This window comes from Callorhinus ursinus, unplaced genomic scaffold (assembly GCF_003265705.2).
Source record: "Callorhinus ursinus isolate GAN/ISIS: 27379988/994484 unplaced genomic scaffold, GSC_fseal_2.0 scaffold31, whole genome shotgun sequence".
Lineage (NCBI taxonomy): Eukaryota > Metazoa > Chordata > Mammalia > Carnivora > Otariidae > Callorhinus > Callorhinus ursinus.
Genome location: NW_027397093.1, coordinates 13,021,145 through 13,043,212, shown reverse-complemented (window position 1 = coordinate 13,043,212; position 22,068 = coordinate 13,021,145). Strand labels below are relative to the sequence as shown.

The 22,068-nt window shown below is 54.5% G+C and overlaps 1 protein-coding gene across 6 annotated transcripts; it reads right to left on the bottom strand.

The window, feature by feature from the left end:
- Positions 1–1,882: 1,882 nt before the first annotated feature.
- DNAJB12 (DnaJ heat shock protein family (Hsp40) member B12) lies at positions 1,883–18,981 on the bottom strand. Of its 6 annotated transcripts, none has more exons than XM_073878853.1 (10): positions 18,766–18,979; positions 11,068–11,239; positions 10,168–10,313; positions 8,650–8,835; positions 8,458–8,537; positions 7,289–7,398; positions 5,553–5,725; positions 4,944–5,041; positions 3,713–3,758; positions 2,573–2,706 (listed from the first exon to the last, which is right to left on the bottom strand). In XM_073878853.1, exons 1-9 carry the CDS (start codon positions 18,896–18,898, stop codon positions 3,729–3,731), a joined length of 1,128 nt encoding a protein of 375 aa, XP_073734954.1. In that variant the 5' UTR covers positions 18,899–18,979; the 3' UTR covers positions 2,573–2,706; positions 3,713–3,728. The 6 variants fall into 6 exon arrangements, 5 of the variants coding, with proteins under 5 accessions (XP_073734950.1, XP_073734951.1, XP_073734953.1 ...); XR_012374217.1 differs by having other exon boundaries at positions 2,622–2,706; positions 4,890–5,041; positions 18,766–18,981; XM_073878849.1 differs by lacking the exon at positions 3,713–3,758 and having other exon boundaries at positions 1,883–2,706.
- Positions 18,982–22,068: the final 3,087 nt, after the last annotated feature.

Genomic DNA, 22,068 nt, shown 5'->3' with positions numbered 1-22,068 from the left:
TGCTCACACCTGCCACACTCCCAGCTTCCTTTCCATCACTGTGCCCCGCCCTCTGGGCTCTGTCAAAGGCGGCTTCTCCCCCTGCCCGGCTGCCACTTCTGTAGGTTCAGGGCCTGCAATGGGCCTTGAGCCACCGCTATTAATCTTTGTTATCTTTGTCAACTGAGGACACGTAACAGGACTTAGAGCTTCCTGTGTCCCAGATGCCTTTTAAGTGCTGTATATGTGACAACGCTTTTACTCCCCACAGTAACCCAATGAGGTAGGTGGTTTTATGACTCTCGTTTTGAAGATGAGGAAACTGAGGCAGAGGGGAGTTAAGTGACCTGCCCAGGGCCACCCAGCTAGGAAATGATCCAGCCCAGGCAGCTGGGCTGCGGGGTCCACACTGATACCCAACACCTAACTGATCTATGTTGTCTCCTAGGGGTGATGTCAACTCAGGGAAGCTGCTGGCCCAGTGGGGTGGACACGTGTAATTGCAGGAGAGGGTGCACCTGCTCCTCAGATTAAGTTCTGTTTTCCCTAGTGTGGCTTTTTCCCTTTTCTGCCCTTCTGGACAGGCCTCCCACCACTCACCAAGATTAACGAGTGGGGTTAATCTTGAGTACAGTGAATCCAAGTTTAGCAAATGTTTGCAGAATGATTGCTTTGCTACAGACCCCGAGGCCATGCAAATTTCATGGGGACCCTTGGGCATCACCTTCCCTTCCCCCCCAAGCTTCGGTTTCCTGTTGTGGGAAATGCGCTGACTCGCCCAAATCACAAGGTGTGACATCTGGGAAGGATTCTGAGTTGCTCCAGAACCGACACTGTGTCAACAGTCTGTTTACCTGAGTCTTGGCACTGCGGTCTGGGTGCCTGCCCTAGACAGTCGGGTGACTTTGCCTGGGGAGCCAGGGGCAAGGAGGAGATTCTGGTGGGCCAGGGTGTGTGCTCCTTGCCCCATGGAGCAGTTCCCTTCTGGAGGCCTGGGGGCGGCTGGGGACAAGAAAATAAGCTGGCAGATCCTGGGAGCTTGGAGGAACTAGTGGCTCGTTTTTTGCCACCTGACAGTGGGTGGGGACACTTGTCAAAGACTTTTTTGCAGCCAACAGTGGGACAGAGTCTGTCCCGCCCCTTCTGGCCTGCTGAGCTGCCCGCTGAGGGTAGGGGGATGGGAGGAGTGAATGGGGGCGGCCGGCGATGCCTCTGCCAACTGCAGCTAACAAGTGGTAGCTCGCAGACCGGGCAGGGTCGGCGGGGGTGACCCCGGGCAGGGACAGCCAATGAGCTCCCCAGCTGCAGTGGCACCACCGGGCAGCCTGGCTGTCTTTGGCTGGAGCGGCAGCGGGAGGGGCCTTAGGCCGCCAGTCAGGGCCGCGGGGCCCTGTCTCTGGGAGGCCCCGGCAGATCTGCGGCTCCATTCACAGAAAGCTGTCCTCGGGCTGTCACATTTTTAACTTTTCCGACCTTCTAGGGGAGGAGGGCGGGCTGTAGGGTGGTGTGGGAAGTATGTCTGGGGAGGACTGTGCAGCCAGAGATGGAAAGAAACTCGAACCTTCCCCCTGCTCTGGATCCGGAGTGGGCTCTAGCTCCCAGCTGGGGAGGAGGGAAGATGCTGTTTTGCTCACAGCAGGGATGGAGAGAAGGAGCAGGAGCAGGGGAAGCAGAGGTTCCGAGGGACCCCAGGAGCCTGGCCTGAGCTCCGTACCCTGTGCCTGGAGTCAGACTTGGAAGAATACTCGTGACCGAAGTGGCCGTCAGTTGGGGCAGGGGGTGAGGGCAACACTGGGGCTGGTCACCCAAGGCTGCCGGTGGTGTGGGCTGGGCTGTGTCAGTAGGAAGAGGTGTTTGCACCCCACCTCAGCCCCCCTACTCAATGCAGACCCACCGAGGCCAATCACATAATAAACATTTATTTATAGATGTACAATTGTAGAATTCTAATTCAAGAAATACAGCTTCTCAGGGGATCCTTTAGGATCTATGTTCTTATTGCACATGGGTCAGCCCACCTGGGGACGTCTACCAAGACCAGATGGTAGGGGTGGTGGCGGCAGAGCACCAGGGCCACCATGGGCGGGGCGCTCTTGCCCACGTCCAGTTCTTATCGTCTCTCTGGGCCGGGGTGGCTGCCGCGTCACAGGGTAGGATCTCATTCAAAAATCAGACCTGACACTTCTTTACCAAGCTTCCTTTCCCAGCAAGAATCTTAATTCAGTTGGGGGGGGGGGACTTAAAAAAAAAAAAAAGAGCCAAGAGAAACTCAGGGAGGATGGTTATCACCTCCTGGCTGGCAGCCCGGGGAAGTAAGGCTTTGGAAGGTGGCAGGCTCCAGGACACACCCACTGCCAGAGGAAAATTTGGGAAGAACGGTAATTCCAGAAGGCCCAGTATAAACTGTGGGAATAAATAAAACCTCCCTCCCTTCCCCTGGCAGCAACTGCTGTTGTGAGAAAAATCCTCACTTCAAGGTGAGTAGAAAACCCTTCTGGTTCGGGTGCAGCCTTTGTCCAAAGTGCAACAGACGGCCGAGTGGCATCACGTCCGTGGATGGTGGAGACAGAGGTAACCACAGGCCCAGACTTTCTTCAGGAGTCGGCTGCTGCCCCCAGGGTCTTGGGCATCATCTGGCTGACTCTTGGAGGAAGAACCGTCTGGAGTCCTTGGTGCCTGACTTGGGAAAAACCAGCAGCCACAACTCGGAGCTGTGCCCTGGGGCATCTATAAGGCAAAAACCACTTTGGGACTGAGGGGGGGGCGGCCAGGCAGAACTTGGTCCCCCTCTAACCCTGCTCTCTGCGGCGGGGCGGGGGGGGGGCAGAGGGCTCCTGGGCCCCAGGCCCAATAGCCCACCTGAGCTGACCAAAGCTTGTGGCGGGTGGTCTCACACCCGCAGGCGGCCTGGGGGGGCGGCCTCCACTATGACTGGATCCTGACAGGGCACCTGGCCCCAGGGGCACTTTCTCCTCTGAAAGCCTGCTCCCCTCCAGCTTCATCGTAACCCTGGCAACCTCTGAGTTCTCTACACTTACACTATCATGATTACCGCTGCCATCAAAAGCAGGCTGGGGCTGAGGGGAGCGTGAAAACCTGCGACCCGACTGCCCCTCAGGCTGTCAGCTATGGCCAATGTTTAGCCTCTGAAGGACCAAGTTACCTTCCCCACACAGGCCTTGTTTTCTAAAACAGGGAAGAAATCAGCTAAATAACTTAACCAAATCCCTGCATAGTTTAAAAAGCAGACTATATATATATATATATATCTTTAAATATGCTATTTACATATAAATAGATATATATATATATACACACACACACACTTATACTTGCTCTATAAATCACATTCTATGGAGAGTTCTCGCCCCTCCTCCTCCTATCCTTGGCCAACGCCTCTGACTGGCTTCCACAGAGAGGTGACCGGTGGGGGTTCCCAGGAGGGGGAGGAAGGCAGTTGGGCGGCCCCTCCCCCAGCCCTTTCCACAGCCGTTTGCTCCAAGTTTTACATTCTACTTTCGTTGCCATGGTTTCCGTATCCTAGGAGAGAGCCGAAGTGGAGCCTCTGCCAGCCCGGGGAGGAAGGGAAGCAGCCCCGCGGCAGGTTTTCCTGTCCTAAGAGCTTTCAGCATTTACTGGGTGAGAGAGAGGGCAGCTGGGCGGCGCTCGGCCTCCAATTCCATTTTAATTTTTTTTTCTTTTTATGTCTTTCCTTAAATACACAGTCCATCACCTTGGCTCAGTGCATGTCACCAAAAATTCTCCAGGGATTTCATGGTCTGGGGAGGAGAGTGGGAACAGTTAGCTCAGCAGTCCCAGGGCCTGGAGCCGCCAGCTCAGCCTGCACAAACAAGCCGACCCCCGGCTGCCGTCCTGCCCACCTCGGCCCCAACCGGTCTCCCTCCTGCGCTCTGTCACTCTCCCGGAGGTGCTAGCAGATGGCCTCCAAGCACAGCGTCTGGGGCTGGACCCTTGCCAAGGGGGGGGCACAGGCAGAGGACGGACGGGCAGGTACCGACACAGAGAAGCACCTTCGCCAGCTCTGCTCCGCTCTCTGGGCTCGGTCCAGTCTGTCCCCTCCGGCAAGCGCTGGGAGCCGAGCTCGCTACCCACATGCAGGGGCAAAGGAGGCGGAAGCCTGTGACCAGTGACTTGGCATTTTTTCCCCACCCCTTCTGTACTAAAGGCTCTGCCTTCGACCCTCAACTCATGCCGTCTGCTCTCTCCCCTAGACCACAGGTGAGACGCGCCCAGGGCAGGCCGAAATGCCTCCAGGCTGCGGGTGCACTAGCACTTGAGAGAGCGCCTTGGATTCCACCAGAGGGCAAGGGGTCAGGGTACACAGGCCTCTCCTGCTCCCAGCATGTTGGCTCCCTCCCCGGCCCACTGTGGGGCTGCCTATCCATCCTGTTCCATTTCCTCCTGCCTGGAAGGCCAGAGCAAGAGCACGGGATCTTGGCCCACCCATTCTCATGGGTTTCTTCCTGATGTCAGATGGGGAGGGTGTGTGGGGGGGGGGTGGGGGGGCTATCCTGGGACCAGAAGTACTTGGTGGCCTAAACAGATAGTAGTCTGTTGTACTTGGGAAAGGGCTGTGGTGACTTGGGGGCTGGATGAGACCAGGGAAACACACATGGCCCTTAGCAGTGGCCTTCAATTCCCCCTTCTGCCTGGCTCTTGGGCTCCCCACGTTCCCAGGGCCAGGGAGTTGGGCGCAGGGTACACAGGAGCGTGAGAGGCCTGAGCATACCCTGGAGCTGCCCCAGCTCTGCAGGCTGGAGGTCAGGCTGGGGACAAGGAGTCTGTGCCCTAATCAACAGGCCATTCCCCTCTCGCCCTCCCGCCCTCCTCTGCCTCATGACCAGGGCCAGAGCTGCCAAGAGTTGCAGGGCAGAGGCCCTGGCTCATACTTGGACCTCCGTGGCGTGGCTGGCCCGGGACTATCCATGCAGGGAGGCCTGCACCTCTGACAGTCGGTTACAGCTCGGGGTGCCCATCCTCTGCGCCTTGTGGTACATATCCGTGTCACCGAAGTAGCGGGCCCGGTATAGCAAGCCTTCCTCTGCAAAGCAACGGGGCAGAGTTAGGGTGCACCTGGAGTCTCCCAAAGGCTACTAGAGCACCTGCCCAGCCTGTGGGAGTGGGAGAAAGGCTGTCACAGGCCCTGGAGCTGCGGCAGAGCTGGCCTCTCTTCAGGAAAGACCCTGGAGAGCAAAGACTATGGTCCCAGTTGTGAGAAGGAAAGAAGCGGTCATCCTGGCTCGACCGCGCTGGGGTCCCACAAACTGAGCTGGATGCCTGATCACTTGGCAGCCAGGACACATGCTCCGGCCTATCTCGACATCCTTACCTCTGGCAGCCAAACTCAGGCTGATGGCCATGATTTATGGGAACGTGGAGATCTCTAGGTAGCCCCTGGCTCCCAGCCCCACGTAACCAGGGGTGGGGTCCCGCTCTGGACCAGGAGGTGGCTGGTACAAGGCCGTGCCTGGTGCTGGGTCCACAAATCCCTGGTGGGCAGAGTTCTCTCTTCCCTGCTCTCAAGCTTTGGCCTGTGACCCACACACACTCACTCTGCTGCTTCTCCTTCCAGCAGTTGTTTCGGAGGTTGGCGATGTAATCGTCTTCCACATTCCGTTCAACTGTTTTGAGGCTGGAGCCCGTGTACTCCTTAGAGAAGGTGTCTGCCACGTAGTAGACGACATTCAGGTGGTCAGTGACTCGCCTGTGGACATGGCCCACCGACCTGGCCGGAAATACATCAGGCACAAAGTGGGCACCAGCGCCCAGGCCCAGGGCAGCTCTAAGGGACAACAGGGCCCCCCAACAGGAGGACTTGCTTCCTTCCTAACCAGAGCGGGGACTCGTACAACACGCAAAATGAGGGTCTGAAGAACTGGCAGAGTGTCCCTCCCATGCAAGGGGTCCAGACTATGGCCAGCCCTGCTTACCACACTGCTGACCTGCGGCCTGTGGGGAGAAGCCCCTTTTTGAGAGGCCCTGGTCGGCGCAGGAAGGGAGGCTGGGCTCGGCTCCTGATTAGGGGTGTGAGTCGGGCTCCTTGTGCCTCCTATCTCGGCATTACTCCCCTAAGCCGATTGTTGCCCAGGGCCTGCCTGCCTACCCGGGAACTCTCAGTCTGGAGTTCAGAGGCTTAGAAACAACATGACAGAAGGACTCCGAGGAGCTGTGGTCTTCCAGCTCTCGGTCCTAGAGACCGAGAGGGCTCTGCAGGCTGTGGGAAGAGCCTCGACACACAAACAGAAGACAGTGCTGGGGGGAGGACAGCCCCTACCTGCCCCCTGTTGCCTCTGCAGCTGCAGAGCAAAGGGCTGGCTGGCAACAGGCCTCAAGAGAGCCTGGGCCGCCTGGATGGGCCCAGCAGCCCGACTCTGCCCCCTGCTGGCCGAGAGGAAGGCCGCCAGGCTCCCAGGCGGGGCCAGGCTGCTTTGGGAGCACAGAGCTCCCACCAATAGGAGCTGAGCACCCACTCTATAACTATGCATCAGATATGGTGCCAGGGGCTGGAAATAAACGAGGGGAGCTGATACCTTAAAAGGCCAAATAACTTGCCCTAGTTCACTACTGGCAGCTGAGACCATATATTCATTCAACAAATACGGGGGAACATTTCTGACAAGTCTGGCATTTTTTAACAAACATTTTGCTTATTTCTTTTAAGGTAATCTCTATACACAACATGAGGCTCGAACTCAAGACCCCGAGGTCAAGAGTTGCACGCTCCACCGAATGAGCCAGCCGGGTGCCCTGAGCCTGGCATTTTATGTGTACTACTCATTTGTTTTTCACAAGCAGATAGATGTTGTTATTCCCACTGTATAGATGAGGAAACCAAAGCCCAGACCCTTGTCCAGGGTCACACAGCTGCTTAGTTAATAGAGTAGCTGGGATTCAAAGCCACCTTTGCTCTGTTTGATTTTACAGTCCCTATTCTTTCCATGGCCCCAAGGCCCCCAACCAGAACTTAAGAGCAGAGGTTCTTCTCTCAAGATCAGCAGATTGGGGGGGGGGCATGAAGCCTGTGAAATCGTGTGCAAAACTGTGTGCATGTGCAGTGTTCGAGGGAAAAGATCTTCAGTTTTCACTCCATTTTCTTAGGGGACCGTGATCCTAAAAGATCAAGAACCTAAGCTCAACAGGGAAAGTGTGTTTTCTGGATTCTAAGCCAGATTTCTGCACTGTGATCAAGGATGCACAGGATGGGAAGGAAGGCCGCTGATGGGGGCTGAGAACCCCAAGTCCCTGTCGGCCCAGCACCCCAGTCCCATCCCTAGGCGCAAGTACTCACGGCCGTGGACTCAGGCTGTATGGAGGGCTGGAGACCATGAGCTGGCTGAGCGCCGACACGACGATCAGGATGAGGATGGGCAGCAGCTGCACAAAGACCCCCAGCCCGCCCTGGAGGGAAGGGCCAGTGGTCACCCAAGCTGGCTGTGGGTGGGCGCTCCGCGGCGGCCGCAGTCACCACCGGCTTCCCGGGCGGCACGAGGCGCAGCCGCCATATAAACAGGCCACGACACGACTCTCGCCCCACCCCACCCCCAGGGCCCCCGAAATACAGATGCTCCTCCACCTGCCAGCTCCCCTAGATGAACACAAAACGGCAACTGGTGTTACACAGAGGAACAGGGTACCTGCAAGTGTCTGCTTGTCAGACGGTACCAAAAACACGAGCAAGAGCAGCTGCCTCCAGGACACTGGCAGGCAGGGCAGGAGGGAAGTTTTTACTACATAACCGATTCCAAAATCGCCAGTTACAAAATTGTAAGTAAAAACACATTTGTTCACCGTGTGATAATTTGTGATTTTAAAAACTCTTCTGTATGTTTAATACACACATACACACGATTTAAAAAAATGAATAAATAAAAACATAAGGCCACAATGACCGAACGTAGGCGACCCCCTCCACCTGCCACAATTTTCAATGCTCTGGAATCGTCCACGGTATCTTAATGTTGGTCAGCTAGCTGTTCCTTAACCTGTGGCATTCAAAATGCTTTCGAAGCACTGTCTGGTTATAGTTTTTGTGTACATTTTTTAAGAGTGCTGGAAAGAAACAAGAGTCAACAACCTCTGTCACCCTTTACAATTCTCTTGTGAAGTTTCACTTCCCATCGCTTAGAAAATGCCACTGTGGCCTTATGAACAAATGGACTGCACAAAGGCCATTCACACTCAACCCTGTCCGTAGGTGGAGAAGTTTCTGCATGACATTCCCTAACAGAGGCCATCAAAGCCCCACCCCTCCTGGGCAGCACTGCGGAGTGTGGCTCCCTCTGGCGTCGCTCGCAGAATGGCAAGGGGGGGGGGCCCAAGATGGCTCCTCAGCTGAGAATGGTGGGGGCAATGCCCTCCCAGAATGGACAGCTGGGGATGTCACTTCCCCTTCAGGCCCTGCACCCTGGGTGGGGCCTGGCACCCTCCCCTGCTCTCCCCGGTGCCCTCCTCACTCACGTCACCCTGGTTCTCCCTGCGGTCCTGCCTTTGCTGGTAGGTATAGCGCATGCGGCCGTTGCTGTAGACGTGGACATTACCTGGAGATCAGAGGGACTGAGTCAGGGGGCGGGACTGCTGGGAAGTGGGGGGCTGGCATCCAGTCTTCCACCATCACCCCAGGGAGGCCTGTGGGGAGGGCGGGGTACTTACTAGACGGGAAGCCACCACCAAAGAACATGTTGAAGAGGTCCTCAGGGGAGATGTCCGCCTCAAAGCCACGGTGGAAGTCCCCATGCCCATGGCCGTGCCGGGCTGCCTGGCTCTTGTCATCACCGAACTGGTCATACTGCTTCCTTTTCTCCGGGTTACTAAGTACCGCATATGCTGTGCCAATGGCTAGAAAGGAGGTTTAAGTCAGGCTTGAAGACATGGGGCACGCAGGGGGAGGCTCCCATGATGGCAGCCAAGAGCTCCCTTCCTTTAGGTACGCAAGTGGTGCTTTAGGAAGTGGGAGTCCCTGGGGCCAGCAGAAGTTTGGCTGTTGGGCACGTGTAGGGAGCGGGGCAGGCAGGAATAATTCTGAGTGGATCTAGGCAGTCTGGACAGATTTTTCTATGCCCCAGGCCCTTTATGGGCCTTATCTTACTTACTCCTACAGCAACTGCCGGGAAAGGCCCAATCACCAGGTTGTAGTCAAAACCTCTCCACTGCCGGTAGTGTGGCTTGGCGAGCCCTCTCCTCCCGGGGTCCAGGTCCCAGCATCTGTTCCCTGGCCTGGCCCCAAGGCCTCCCCATTAGGGCTCCCTAGGCAGGAAACCTGTGCCTCAATGGACCCAGCTCCAGGCCCTCCTTAGTCTCTTGCTCCTTCTCAAGCGGCTCACTCTCTCAAAGGAGCGGGTCAGAGCTGCATCTGCAACCTGCAAACCTTGAGAATAAGGAGGATCCCCTCCTCTTGCCATCGCCACGAGGGCATCCGTAACCCCCGCCATCCCCGGCAGCCGGGCTAGGTCTGGCCTCTCGGCGTCTGTCGTGCAGGCTGCAGGCAGAAGGCAGGGCTGGAGCGACGTCAGCCATGGCTACCTTGCCTACCCCCTCCTATTGACCTTCTCCCCCTGGGGCTGGCTGACGGGGATGATGCCTTCAGACTACCCCCACCCAAGCAGGATGGACCCTAAGCAGCCTGGAATGGAGTAACAAGGCTGGGCCTGGGAGACAGCACAGCGGGTCTCAGGGGTCTGCTCTGCCATCTGCTCCGCCAAAGGCTCCCCTCTTGGCTGTGGTCACTGCCTCACGTGAGTACGTGTGTAGCGCAGGGCTGGCTGCTGGAGATGAGAAGGCCACTAGGCCACGGACCTGAGGCTACTCTGCCCCTCAGCACAGGGAAACTGTTACCAAGATCCCAAGATGGGGATGTGCATATGGGTGAACCTAGGAGGCCTCCTTCTGCCCCTCAGTCGCTATGCCACCGTGAAGCCACTGGTCCTCAGCTCCCCTCCTGTCATTCCTGGGGAACTTGGAGGAAGGAGAGGCAGGGTTGGTGCCATCGGAGCTCTGACAGACTCCGACAGGCTGGAGGTGGCTACCAGGACTTTCTTTCCAGGAAGCAGCTCCTGAGCCCAGGGGACTTGGGTCCAAGGCCACTTCCTGGAAAGATTGTCTTGGCCTCTTATTCCTTCCGAAGGGCAGGAGATAAAAACACCAAACAGCAGGGAACCAAGGCTCGCTTACCTTTGAAAGCTTCAGTGGCACCAGGGGCGTGGTTCTTGTCTGGGTGGAACTTGAGGGCCAGCTTGCGGTAGGCCTTCTTCAGGTCCTCATCGGAGGCCCCTCTGCTCACCCCCAGGATCTCATAGTAATCTTTACACTGCTTGACCCTGGGGGAAGGGGTAGAGTGGGCCCAGGGCCGTGAGGTGAGGGCAGCAAGAAACGAGTGTGGGCACACAGCTCTGAGCAGGCTCAGGGGGACCAGCAGGGCACGGCTGACAGCAACTCTAGGTCAGCTGTCAGACCTCGGGGACAAGGGAGCCTCAGTAAGCTCCACCTGGGATGGGGAGTCAGGTAGGGCCCAGGGGAAAACACCCAGAATACATCTGGGATTTCCGAGGGGGCAGCTGCTGTGTTTCAGGCCAGGAACCATTTCCCTTTGCTAACAGCACCCTCACCGGAGGCCACCTCAGGACTGTCAGTGTCTGTGCAGGGTCTGCCCAAGCCCTGGAGGGATAACCGTTTCCTGTCTCCATTCTGTGCCACACAGGCTCTGGTCTGAAAGGGTCTTTGTTGGGGGCGGGGGAGAAGCTGAAAGGGGAGCCCGAGCCCCATCTCTGATAAGCAGAGCCGTGTAAAGAGCCGGGGCTCGCTGGCCGGCCGGCAGCACAGGAAGCCAGCCGCGGCGGAGTTAGCACTTCCAGCCCCCGCCGTGGGTTGTCGTGGTGGGAGGGGACAGCAGAGCCCTGATTCCCACACTGTATTCTGGGGCCTGGTGAGCCGGCTCAGCTGGAGCTCGTCCATCCTCAGGACCCTCCCAGGGCCCACCCAGACCACAGGCAGATGTGACGTGGAGGACAGGCTGCAGGAAGCCTGCTCTAGATCTGGAAACTTCCCAGCAGCACCAGGCTCCAGCCCCTCTACCTTTTTACTGCTGCTACTTGCTCTGCAGTGTAGCCTTTAGTGCTCTCTCCTCCTCCAGCTTCTCCGTTGGCCGAGGGGGCATCGGCCCCACCTGCTTTCCTGTGGGTCGCGTCTGTGGGTTGGGGATGGTCACCGGCAGACTGTGGTTTCTGGTTGAGGGACTCAATCAGGGCTGTGCGAGGCAAGCAAAGCATTCAGGGCTCCTGCTCCAGCAAGGCCACGTGCCATAGCTGAGGGGCTGCCTGGTCCTGGGAGAGGCCAGGACCCCGCCCCCACCCCGCATCCCACCTGCTTCTTCTCCCAGCAAAGCCACTAGCTCCCTCCCTGACTTGGGCCTGGGCTAGGGCTGGGAGGGGGGCGGTGCGCACTAGTGGGATAGCCGCCTACAGGATCCACAGATCTCAGCAGTTGTCAGGGTAGGGGTTATTTTAAACCTTTTTTTTTTTTAGGATTTTTTTTTTTTTAATTATTTATTTGACAGAGAGAGACAGTGAGAGAGGGAACACAAGCAGGGGGAGTGGGAGAGGGAGAAGCAGGCTTCCCGTGGAGCAGGGAGCCTGATGTGGGGCTCGATCCCAGGACCCTGGGATCATGACCTGAGCCGAAGGCAGACGCCTAACGACTGAGCCACCCAGGCGCCCCTAGGATTTTCTTTTTAAGTAATCTCTACACCCAACGTGGGGCTCAAACTCACAACCCCGAGATCAAGAGTTGCATGCTCTACAGACTGAGCCAGCCAGGCACTCCTGGGTATAGGTTAACTTAAAACTCTGCATAAAAACATACCACAAACCCTTCAGGTTTTAAAAATCCCAAAGTAGTGTGCTTATTTATTTTTAAAAAGATTTATTTATTTGAGAAAGAGCATGAGAGAGAGCACATGAGGCAGTGGGAGTGGCAGGCAGAGAGGGAGGGGGAAGCAGACTCCCCGCTGAGCAGGGAGCCCAATGTAGGGCTCGATCCCAGGACCCTGGGATTATGACGTGAGCCGAAGGCAGATGCTTAACCGACTGAGCCACCAAGGTGCCCCCCCAAAGAAGTGTGTTTAACAGACTCTGTTGAGATGGGCAAAGTGCTCTGCCCATCTCAAAGGAGACCCCACTTAGCAGGACCACCTGTTTCAGCCGGGATTGGCGGGAAAGGCCTCCTGGAGGTTTTTACTTAGCTGTGAGGGGGAATGGAGGCAAGGAATTTGCCCCAGAGGGCCAGACATGGTAGGAGACCCAGGATAAAGACAGCCTCTGCTACTTGCTATTCTTCACACGTTTCGAGTGGCTGCCATGTCAAACATCCTACTTCAGTGTTCAGAGTCTAAGTAGGACATCAGCTGTCACCCTCAGACAGGGTCCCAGTGACTCAAACCCAACTCCACGGTTTCTGCTACTCAATCAGGAAGAGCCCGAATCTCTGGCCAAAGTTCCCTGTGCCCATTTATTCCAGGCACACAACTAGTTCTGGAAACCCTGGTCATGCCTGGGGTACAGTGCCCTGGGAAGCCAGGCACCTGGACTACTGCAGGGACCCAGGACACTGTGCTGAGGAAGGACAGCACTGCCTCCGGCTGGTCCCCAGTTTCTTTCCAACATGCCAGGAGCCTTCTGGGCTCAATGCACCGTGTTGGGTGTCAGACACCCTCTAAAGCAACATACCTGCGCCTCACACAAGGGGCCAGGGGCAGGGCTTGCTGGGAGCAGAACCCTGGGACTTGAGTGGGACACTGTACCCTGAGCTGCTGCTGTTTGAGGTGGCCTCCCTCAGAAAGGAGCTGTCGGTCAAGCCTGCCTCGCATGAAGGAGGCAAGCCCGGGAGGGCGTGCCGAGCGCTCACCGTGTGCTAGGCAGGCCCGGACACGGTGCTCTGCGTGTACTAGTTCACTTAATCTGAACAATGGCCTTAGAGGTTGGTCTCACTACCACCATCCCCATTATAAAAAAGAGCCGTGTGTGTGATCCAGTGGCCCACGGCTACATAAGCTGGGAGGTAGCACTTAATGCCTGGATGCCCAGCTCCCAGAACCTTGTTCTGAACTATGCTAGCCCGGACTGCCTGAGTCTGGCATTGGGCATGGGGAACCCTTTCCAGCACAGTCGTTCCAAATAGAGAAGTTAAATTCAGAAAGACCTGGGTTCAAATCTCAGCTCAGTCACGTCCTAGCAGTATGGCCCTGGCCGATAAAAAATAGACAATCTGTCTGAACCTCAGTTTCCTAGGGGATCCATGGCTAATGGGGTGTATGAGGATGAAATGAGATAACGTGTAAGCACCTGGCACAGAGTGAAAGTTCAAAATGAGTAGCTGCTGATATTATGACACAGGCTGATGAACTGGCTGGCCGGGGAGGGGACCCGAGCAGGTGGGGCCAGGGAGCTCCAGGGCTTAGGAAGGCAAAGTGTCAGCACTCAGCAGGCTTTGGACCCAGCCAGAACCATGAGATTTCAGACTGTCCCAGATGCCAGGTCCATGCCAGGCAAACAAAGAGAACAAAAGATGAAGAGATGCTGATGAAGATGGGACAGAGGGAGGAGCCAGTTTGCTGGGTTGGGAGGGCATTTCAAGAACTTACTTCAGTTTCTCTGGAAGCCTCAGTGGTCCACGCTGAGCTAACACACCCTAAGGACAACACGACCAACCATTCAACTGCTACAGATAGATACATAGGAGCATCAGCCAGGGGGTGGGATGGACGCGCTCTAGTATTCCTCAGGGAAGATTCTGGAAACTTTTCAGGGTAGTTACATGGAGTCAGCCACTCGAATTTCCTTACATTGCAGAAAGGGAGCCCAAAGGGGGGAATGGATGTGCTCTGGGCCACACAGAAGGCTCCTGCTTGAGTTGGCAAATCAAGATTTCTGGTTGCTGCCAAGCAGGTCTCCCTCCTGGCCTGGACACTGCCTCCGCCAGACCTGCGGGATGTGACTGCCTCGCAAATGTCGCAAACGAGTATGACACAGAACCGCCTAACATGACGATTCTGGAGTCAGACGAGGTTGGGTTCAAACCCTGCCTCTGCCCTTGCAGTACAGCTGGGAGACATCTAAAGAGACAGGGACCTGGTGGAAGAAACGAGAGCTGCAGTGGGAGAAGTGAGAGCACTTGTATGGTCCTAGCCCCCAGTGGTGGCCCCTCCTCAAAGCCAGACTGGAGGGTGAGGCTGGCGGGGTTCAGGGCCGGCTCTGCCGCTTGCTAGCAAGGTCATCTTGGACAAGTCAATTTAGCTTCTTCATGTAAAACTGGATCTCCCTCAAGGGAGTTGAAAGAGCAGACGAGCAAATGCATGTAAAGGACTCAGCACAACACTCAGCAAACATTAAGTGTTCTCTGTTACTGCTCGTTTTATTTCCAGGCTCTCTCTGTGTAACTGTAGTGCTCAAAGTGAGTCGGGAAAGGGAGGCCAGCGTAGGGCAGCAGCCTGGGAGCAGGCCTGGACAGTGTGGCTCCTTTGCTGATGAGCCATGTTAGCGAATCCACCAGTGAAGGCGTGGTCTCTGCCCTCACAGGGCTGCTTGGAGGCGTGGATAAGATTCGGTGAACGGAAGGGCTGAGTGCACAGTAGGGCTCAGGAAGGCTGACTGACCTGCAGTCAGTTTCTCTGGAGTGAGAGAAACCCCAGGACCCCACCCTGGACCTCACCAGTACATCACCATCTCTCACTCTGACACTCTGAAAACAAAATCCCTCCCCCACCCGCTGGCCTTTCCAGCGTGGCCTTCCTGACTTCCCCAGGACCCTCAAGCAGCCTGAGCTGCAAGATCGTCCAGGATAACCCTCTCTGTGTGTGTGCTGGGGAAACTGAGGATGTTCTCATCGGCTCCCTGAAAAATCCGGTACTTTCCACCATTGTTGCAAGCCTCAGGCAGAGGCCATGCCCAGAGGGCTGCCAGTTGCTGGATAGAAACTCCCAGAAGGGGACTGACCGCCCCCACTAGCCCTGCCCTAGGACTTCCCAGCTCAGGGCCCTGCTACTACTCCACAGTACAAGTGTCCAGCCATTGGTCCCACGTCCTGCAGCATAGCCTTTTCACTGTGAGGTCCCTCGACCCTTCAACGTTGCTCTGAGTCTCCTCTCACCCTAACCTTTCCCTCTGTCTGTCCTTCCACTTCTCCTAGACCAATCTTCTACCCATGCTCTTGATCCTTCTTGACTTGCCCTTTTCCCATTAGGCCTGATCATGTTGCTCACCACCTCCCCGACACTCCACTCCATGGCCACCTGGCTGCTCTCGTTCCTGGGATCGCCTCTTCCTGTTGTCGCTCCATCTCACTCTGTTGCTTCCCCAGTCTCTGCCCGTTTGCTAAGGGCAGATGTGGCCCGTGGTGGTGCCTGCAGCAACCTCCTCTGCGTGTTCGACACTTTCCCACAGTGACCCCAGCCAGGCCTGACTCCAGTGAGCACCTTCAAACTGACAACCAGACTTTCAGCTGGAACATGGGGCTCTCTCCTGAGCTCCACGCTGACAGCTCCTTTGGAACAGCCACTGGCACCTTGCACTCTGCCCATCTCTTCCCACCCACCATCCTCAACCTTGCTTTCCCCCCCCGGGGACACAGGCTTGGATTCTGTGTCCCCGTTTCTCCTCAGCATACCTCTCTCACACAAGGCGTGGTGCCGCCTCTCCAATGACCTTATCCTCAGCTGGGGAATGTCTTATCTCAGGCGCTCAGAGCTCCTGACCTAGTCACTGCAGTGAATGGTCTCCCAGTTGGTTTCTAACTCTCTCTCTCTTCCCTCTCATTAACCCTTCATGCTGTTCTCTTTTAAGAAGAGTACACTTACCTTATTCCTGCTATCAGAATCTTCAATGGTCTTTTCACCAACTACAGAATAAAATGAATACCCTGGTCTGGCAGGAAAGGATTTCCACAATCTGGCCCCATCCTACTTTCCAGCCTTCAATCTCTCTATACTCAAATTACCACCTCCACAGCTGCCAAATCTTGCTACACCCAATCCTCTCCCCCAAACCTCACACCTTCCAGCCTCCATGTCTTCCCCAGTATGTCCTTCTCCAAGTCTGTTCCCTTCCTCCAAAGTGCAATTCAAATGCTGCCTGTCTTCCTCCCTGAAGCTTTCCCTCACTGTGATCAACCACTATTTTCCATCACCTGTGTTTTACCATTATTTTTAAGTCTCACTAGACTGCTGGTAGTTCAGAGTTCAGCACTCCCTCCCCAGCACTCCGCTCCAGCTCACCAGACTGTGAACCCACGGGGGGAAGAGACTGGGTCTTTCATGTCTAAACTTCAGTCCTCGGTATCTAACAGTGTGCTGAATTTTTTCTTTAACCACAGTATTATTTTTTCTATAACTTTGTCTCCTTCGCTAGATTATAAGCTGCTTGAGGTGAAGGATCATGTCTTACAGATCCTGCCATATCTGCACTTAGCACCAAGCAGAGGACTTTGCAAATAAAACAAAGTCTTAGCATTGAACAAGCACCTGGAATGAGCTCAAACCTCAAACAGCAAGTGTAAACTACCCAATATTTTTTTTAACCAAGACTTCTTCATCCCACACTACATTAACCCCAGGTCCTTGTCGGCTCAGTACAGGGCTGCAGATGATTTAAGGTGAAGTTTAGAGAGGCATGAGGCATACAGTCTCTCCACAGTAGCGGGAATATGACAATCATGCAGGTGACTATTCTGCCTGAACAAATTCCATTTCTTGAGCCCCGGGAAGGACACCAGTCCAAGCCCCCGAACTAGCCCAGGAGGCTGCTGACAGAAAGAGCCCCAAAGGCCATGTTGTTACCATCCTTTCTTGGCTGCCTGCTCCTGAGTCCCCAAAAGCATTAGAATCAAACAGGATTCTGAGACTGGCGGGCCCCCATCCCACCATGCTCCTCTCTTACAGAGTGTGATTTATTTCTCTAGGGAAGCTCCTTGAGCAGGTTACCTCAGGAGTCCTGGCAAATACAGACTGAAACCCTTTCCAAGAGAAGGCAGAGGCCAAAGATCAACCTGTAGTCAGGAGGAAAACTGGACCGTTCCAGGTGATCTCTTCTGCTGGTGGTCACCCTTCTCAATTCCAAATGTGGGCAAAGAAGGTTAGGAGGCTGACTGCTCTTTCATTTCATTCCTCTATTAAACATTTACAGAATCACAGAACTTTCCAATTTCTAGCTGTGTAATCTTGGGCAAGTCCCTTGCCTCTGAGATATTTCCTCATCTACAGAACAAATCTTTGCTCTGCCTCCCTGATAGGGCAGGCTCAAGGGAGAAAATGCACTTGAAAGGGCTTTCTTTCTTCCTTCCTTTTTTTTTTAAAGATTTATTTTATTATTATTATTTTTAAGTCATCTCTACATCAAAGTTGGGGCTTGAACTTACAATCCAGAGATCAAGGGTTGTGTGCTCTGCGGACTGGTCCAGCCAGGCACCCCTAGAAGGAGTGTTCTAAACGGAGAAGCCCTATGGTATTACTGTTACTCACATTATCGGCACCAACCCTCTAATTTTCCAGCTAAGAAAACCCAAGCTCAGAAAGATCGCATGGTGTAGCAGTCAGGATAAGAACTCAGGTTAACTGAGTGGGAGTACCTGTTACACACCAGATGGTTTACTGCATCATAACTGATGGTATGATCCCTGTATCTTTAATGGTCTCTCTTTTTAAAGATTTTATTTATTTATTTGAGAGACTGAGAGAGAGAACACGTGCAGGGGAGAGGGAGTAGAGGGAGTGGGGGAAGCAGACTCCCCGCTGAACAGGGAGTCTCATGCAGGGCTCAACTGCAAGACCCTGAGATCATGACTTGAGCCAAAGGCAGACGCTTAACCGACTGAGCCACCCTGGTGCCCCTCTGGACTACCTCTTTCTCCCTTCTAGCTTGTATTAAGAAAAACTTCTCTCAAGTCTTAGTTTAAAGAAAAAGACGGTTCCTCTTGAGTAGCTGAGACAACCTCGCTAATCCCTCCCTGGCGTGGAAGCCCCAGCCCCGGGACACTTGGCAGCCTTGTGCTGTCCAGCCGTCCATACGGGGGTCACTGAGGGACTCTTGTGGGCGAGGGTGGGAGAGGTGCCTGCGGCCAGCGTCTCCAACAAGCCCCGGATCTCACAGGCCGGTGAAGAGCTTCCAGGAGGAAGTGAGGGGCCCGCCATCAGGGCAGCCGGTGCAAGGCGGTGGTGTGGAGCCGGGGGGAGGGGGGGGAAGGCAGGCTCTACTTTCGGGAGGGTGTTCCCTGGCCCTCGCCCGGAGACGTGCTAGGGAGTGAAGATTTGAAGACACCCTTCCAGGCCGTGCGAAGGTCAGAAGTCCTCTTTCCCTCCCCAGAACCCATTCTCTCCGTCATAGGAGTTATGTTTATTTTCCTAAACTATAATAGTTCCCAGGCCGGCAACCGACCCTGGGCCACCGAATGGCCCCTTGGGAAAAGTAGTTCGATTTCGCTTCCAGGTAAGTTCCCTTCCCCTCGCCCGCCAGCGCCTCTCATCGTCGGTAACTCCAAATCTCAGAGGGTTCCACAAGCACCCAAAAAGTTGAAGTCGCGGCCGCCCCTGGCATCAGGTGTCCAGCGTCCCGGAGAGGCGTGAGAGCGAAAGACTACACCTCCCAGCGGCCACCGCGCACCTCAGTGCGCAGGCGTAGCCGCGCCTCGCTACCCCTCCCCCTCCTCCAACTGTTCCCCTCGGTCCGTTCCCGTATTCCCCCCATCAGTTCTAATGGCCCCTCTGTCTCTCCGGCACTTCACACTCACCGCGAACTCGCGGCGTCGGATACAGCCGCTGCGCTTTCTCCAGGAAGCGGAGCGCCCGGTCAGGCTGGTTGCTCTGGATGGCCTTGAGGGCGATGCTAATACAGCGCTCGGCTTCATCCTTGTTGGATTCCATGGCGGAACCAGAGCGCGGAACCAGGGAGGGGGAGGCCGGGCGAGCGGAGGGCTGCGCCAGCTGCCGGCACGTCGCGGGGCAGGCGGGCGCAGGATGATGACATAAACCCATCGCCCCTCCTTTTCCGAGATTTGAGCGAGGGCGGAAGTGCTACCGTATGTCTTCTAAGAGGGGGACAGTTAGGAGAGGTATTAACGAGGGGGCATGCACAACATTCCTGGATCCCAGAGGGTCAATTCGGAGGTCTTAAAGTTGAATATGCTTGCACGTTCTTGGTAGTAACCCTGTGAGTGTGAGACGAAGGTCACTTATTTATTCGTTCCAGAGAGATTTGCGAGGCTGGGTGTACAGTGGTGAACAAAACAAAGCCCCTGCCCTCATAGAACTTATATTCTAGTCTGTGTAGGGAGGTAGGAGGGAGACTGAAATATTCAGATAGCATTCAGACAAATGCTATGAAGAAAATAAAGAAAAAAAGGGAATAGAGAGTGGGAGGTGCTATTTTAAATAAGCTGATAAGAAAAATCTCTCAGAAGCTGGCATTTTAACGGAAATCTGAATTCAGGAGAAAGAGCGGGTATTTCAGGTACGACTCTGGAGGGAAGGATGGTCCATCCAGGCAGAAGGAAGAGCTCGCAGAGGCTCTGACACGGGAATTTTCTTGGTAAATTATTACAAGATCAATGAGGAGCATGTAGGATTACACTCTGCAGTGGAATCGGTTCTATCAGGCTTTCTTTCAAGCCTACCACTCCAGTGAAAGCAGTCTTGTCAAGCTTACCCACATTGCCAACTCCATTGGTCATTTCTCAGTCCTTTGTTTGTGATGCCTTTTAAAATCAAGTGGCGATGTCAAGTGGGAAGCTGTGTATATGTAGGGTTTAGGGAAGAAGATGGGGATGGAAATACAACTTTGGAAAATATCAAATGGTACTTAAAGCTATGAGACTAGATAGACAAAGGAATGTAAATAGTATTTACAGCTCTGGCCCTGAATGCACCGAGGAATTGAGCGTAGATAGGGAAAGAGTCAAAAGTCTGATTACTGAGTCCTGCAGCACCCCCGTATTTACAGGTCTGGGAGAGGAGGAGAAGCCAGGAAAGGAGAATGAAGAACCTACTGTGAGTAAGAAAATGAGTTCTCTCAGAGGTCAAGTGAAGCAAATGTTTCAGGAGGGAGGGCAGGGTCCAACTTTGGCAAACCCGGTGGGGAGGCCAAGCAATAGGGTGACTGAGAACCCGTGGATGTGACCATGTGGCGGTCAGTGGTGACCGTGACAAGGTTGCTCTCAGTGGATGGTAAAGGTGAAAACCTGATAGGAATGAATTCAAGAGACCTCTGAGGGTGAGGAAGAAATGGATTGGTGGTAGAGAGGAACATGGAGAAGTTGTTGTTTTGTTTTGTTTAATCCTGTGATAGGAATCATTTAATTGGGCAAGAAATGTTGGTATTGCAGGAGAGAGAGGAGACGATCTCAGGGGTCGATGGGGTGTCTGGGGCACAAGACGTGGCCGTAGCTGTGTGGACGACTCACTGATTTTCAGCAGGGAAGGCAGTGTGGCTAGGTACACGCAGGGCAGCCGCTAAATTTGGAAGTGGGAGCATAAGGAAGTTCTTTTCAAATAGGATTTATTTTCTCTGTGTAATAAGAGGCAAGGCATCCTTGGCTCCACATGCTCACTCCTTGGAAATCTCTTTGCATCCAGCTTTCCTTCCCATCCCCACAGTTCCCTTCCTAAAGCAAACACTTAGGACTGCCTGCTGGCTGGTGGGAGACTAGCCTGGTGGCAAAGAGATCAGCCCCTCCTTGGGAAGACAGCCCTACACTTGGAGAAAGGGTTTCCACAGATTGACGGGTCCTTAACAGATGTTAATGGATAAATAGTAGGTCCCCTTTCCGATAGCCTTCGTGAGGTGTGTTGACCTCGGGCTGCCATGCCCACCTTGCCCTCTTCTGCTAAGTATCACGAAGTCTCCTCTTCCATTTCCTGAGTATGATGAGGCCCCTCTTCCCTGGCTGAACACAGGTCCTTCACTTTGTGAAGAGGGCACTTGGGTAAAAGAAGGCCTGCAGTTTCATTGTGTCAAGGAATTGGGCTGTGATTGCCCAGCTACTGGCTGGTGAGTCCTCTTCTCCTTTCCGGCAACACACATAAATGACAAAATGTAGGGCGCCTGGGTGGCTCAGTCGGTTAAGCATCTGCCTTCGGCTCAGGTCATGATCCCAGGGTCCTGGGATTGAGCCCCGCATCGGGCTCCCTGCTCCGCGGGAAGCCTGCTTCTCCCTCTCCCTCTGCCTGTGTTCCCTCTCTCTCTCTCTGTGTCTCTCTCTGTCAAATAAATAAATAAAATCTCAATAAATAAATAAATGACAAAATCTTACCTAAATTTTGAGTCTGTAGTCGGTAATTTGGCCTGCGTGGCAGGGTCTGGAGCAGTAAGGCTCTGGGGAGACAGGCTGAGCATGTGTATGTAGTAGGACTTCTTTCTGCCATATTTTCTGCATCCTTCCCCTTCCTTCCTCTCTGCAGCTGAGCTGGGTCCTGGAATTGTTTCAATTCAGACTTTGTTGTTTCAGAAGGGGTTATAAACTGCACCTAAAAGCTGGTCTAACCAGCCTCCATTTTTGCTCCTTACTTTTCTTATAGATCTCAAATTGGGTGTATTGTTTTTTTGTCTTGAGGCAATTTGACTTTTTTTTTAAGTTTTTTTTTTAATTTATTCATGAGAGAGACACAGAGAGAGAGGCAGAGGGAGAAGCAGGCTCCCCACGGAGCAGGGGGCCCAGTGTGGGGCTCGATCCCAGGACCCTGGGATCATGACCAGAGCCGAAGGCAGATGCTTAACCGGTTATCTGAGCCACCCAGGCACCCTTGACTTTTTTTTTTTTTTTTAAGATTTTATTTATTTATTTGACAGAGAGAGAGACAGCGAGAGAGGGAACACAAGCAGGGGGAGTGGGAGAGGGAGAAGCAGGCTTCCTGCCGAGCAGGGAGCCCGATGCAGGGCTCGATCCCAGGACCCTGGGATCATGACCTGAGCCGAAGGCAGACGCTTACTAACGACTGAGCCACCCAGGCGCCCCGAGGCAATTTGACTTTCTATGGGTCCTTCTCAGTCCAAAGGCCAGGAAGGGAGCCACACTGCTGCTCAGTTCAAGTTAAACATT

Excerpts from the sequence above, each read along its gene's own strand:
- DNAJB12 (XM_073878849.1), bottom strand. The coding sequence starts at position 18,898 with ATGGAATCCAACAAGGATGAAGCCGAGCGCTGTATTAGCATCGCCCTC. Across the intron at positions 7,399-8,457 it reads GCAGGGAGAACCAGGGTGAC|GGCGGGCTGGGGGTCTTTGT; the intron begins GTGAGTGAGGAG and ends CCTTCCCTCCAG. Across the intron at positions 5,726-7,288 it reads TACAGCCTGAGTCCACGGCC|GTCGGTGGGCCATGTCCACA; the intron begins GTGAGTACTTGC and ends ATTTCCGGCCAG.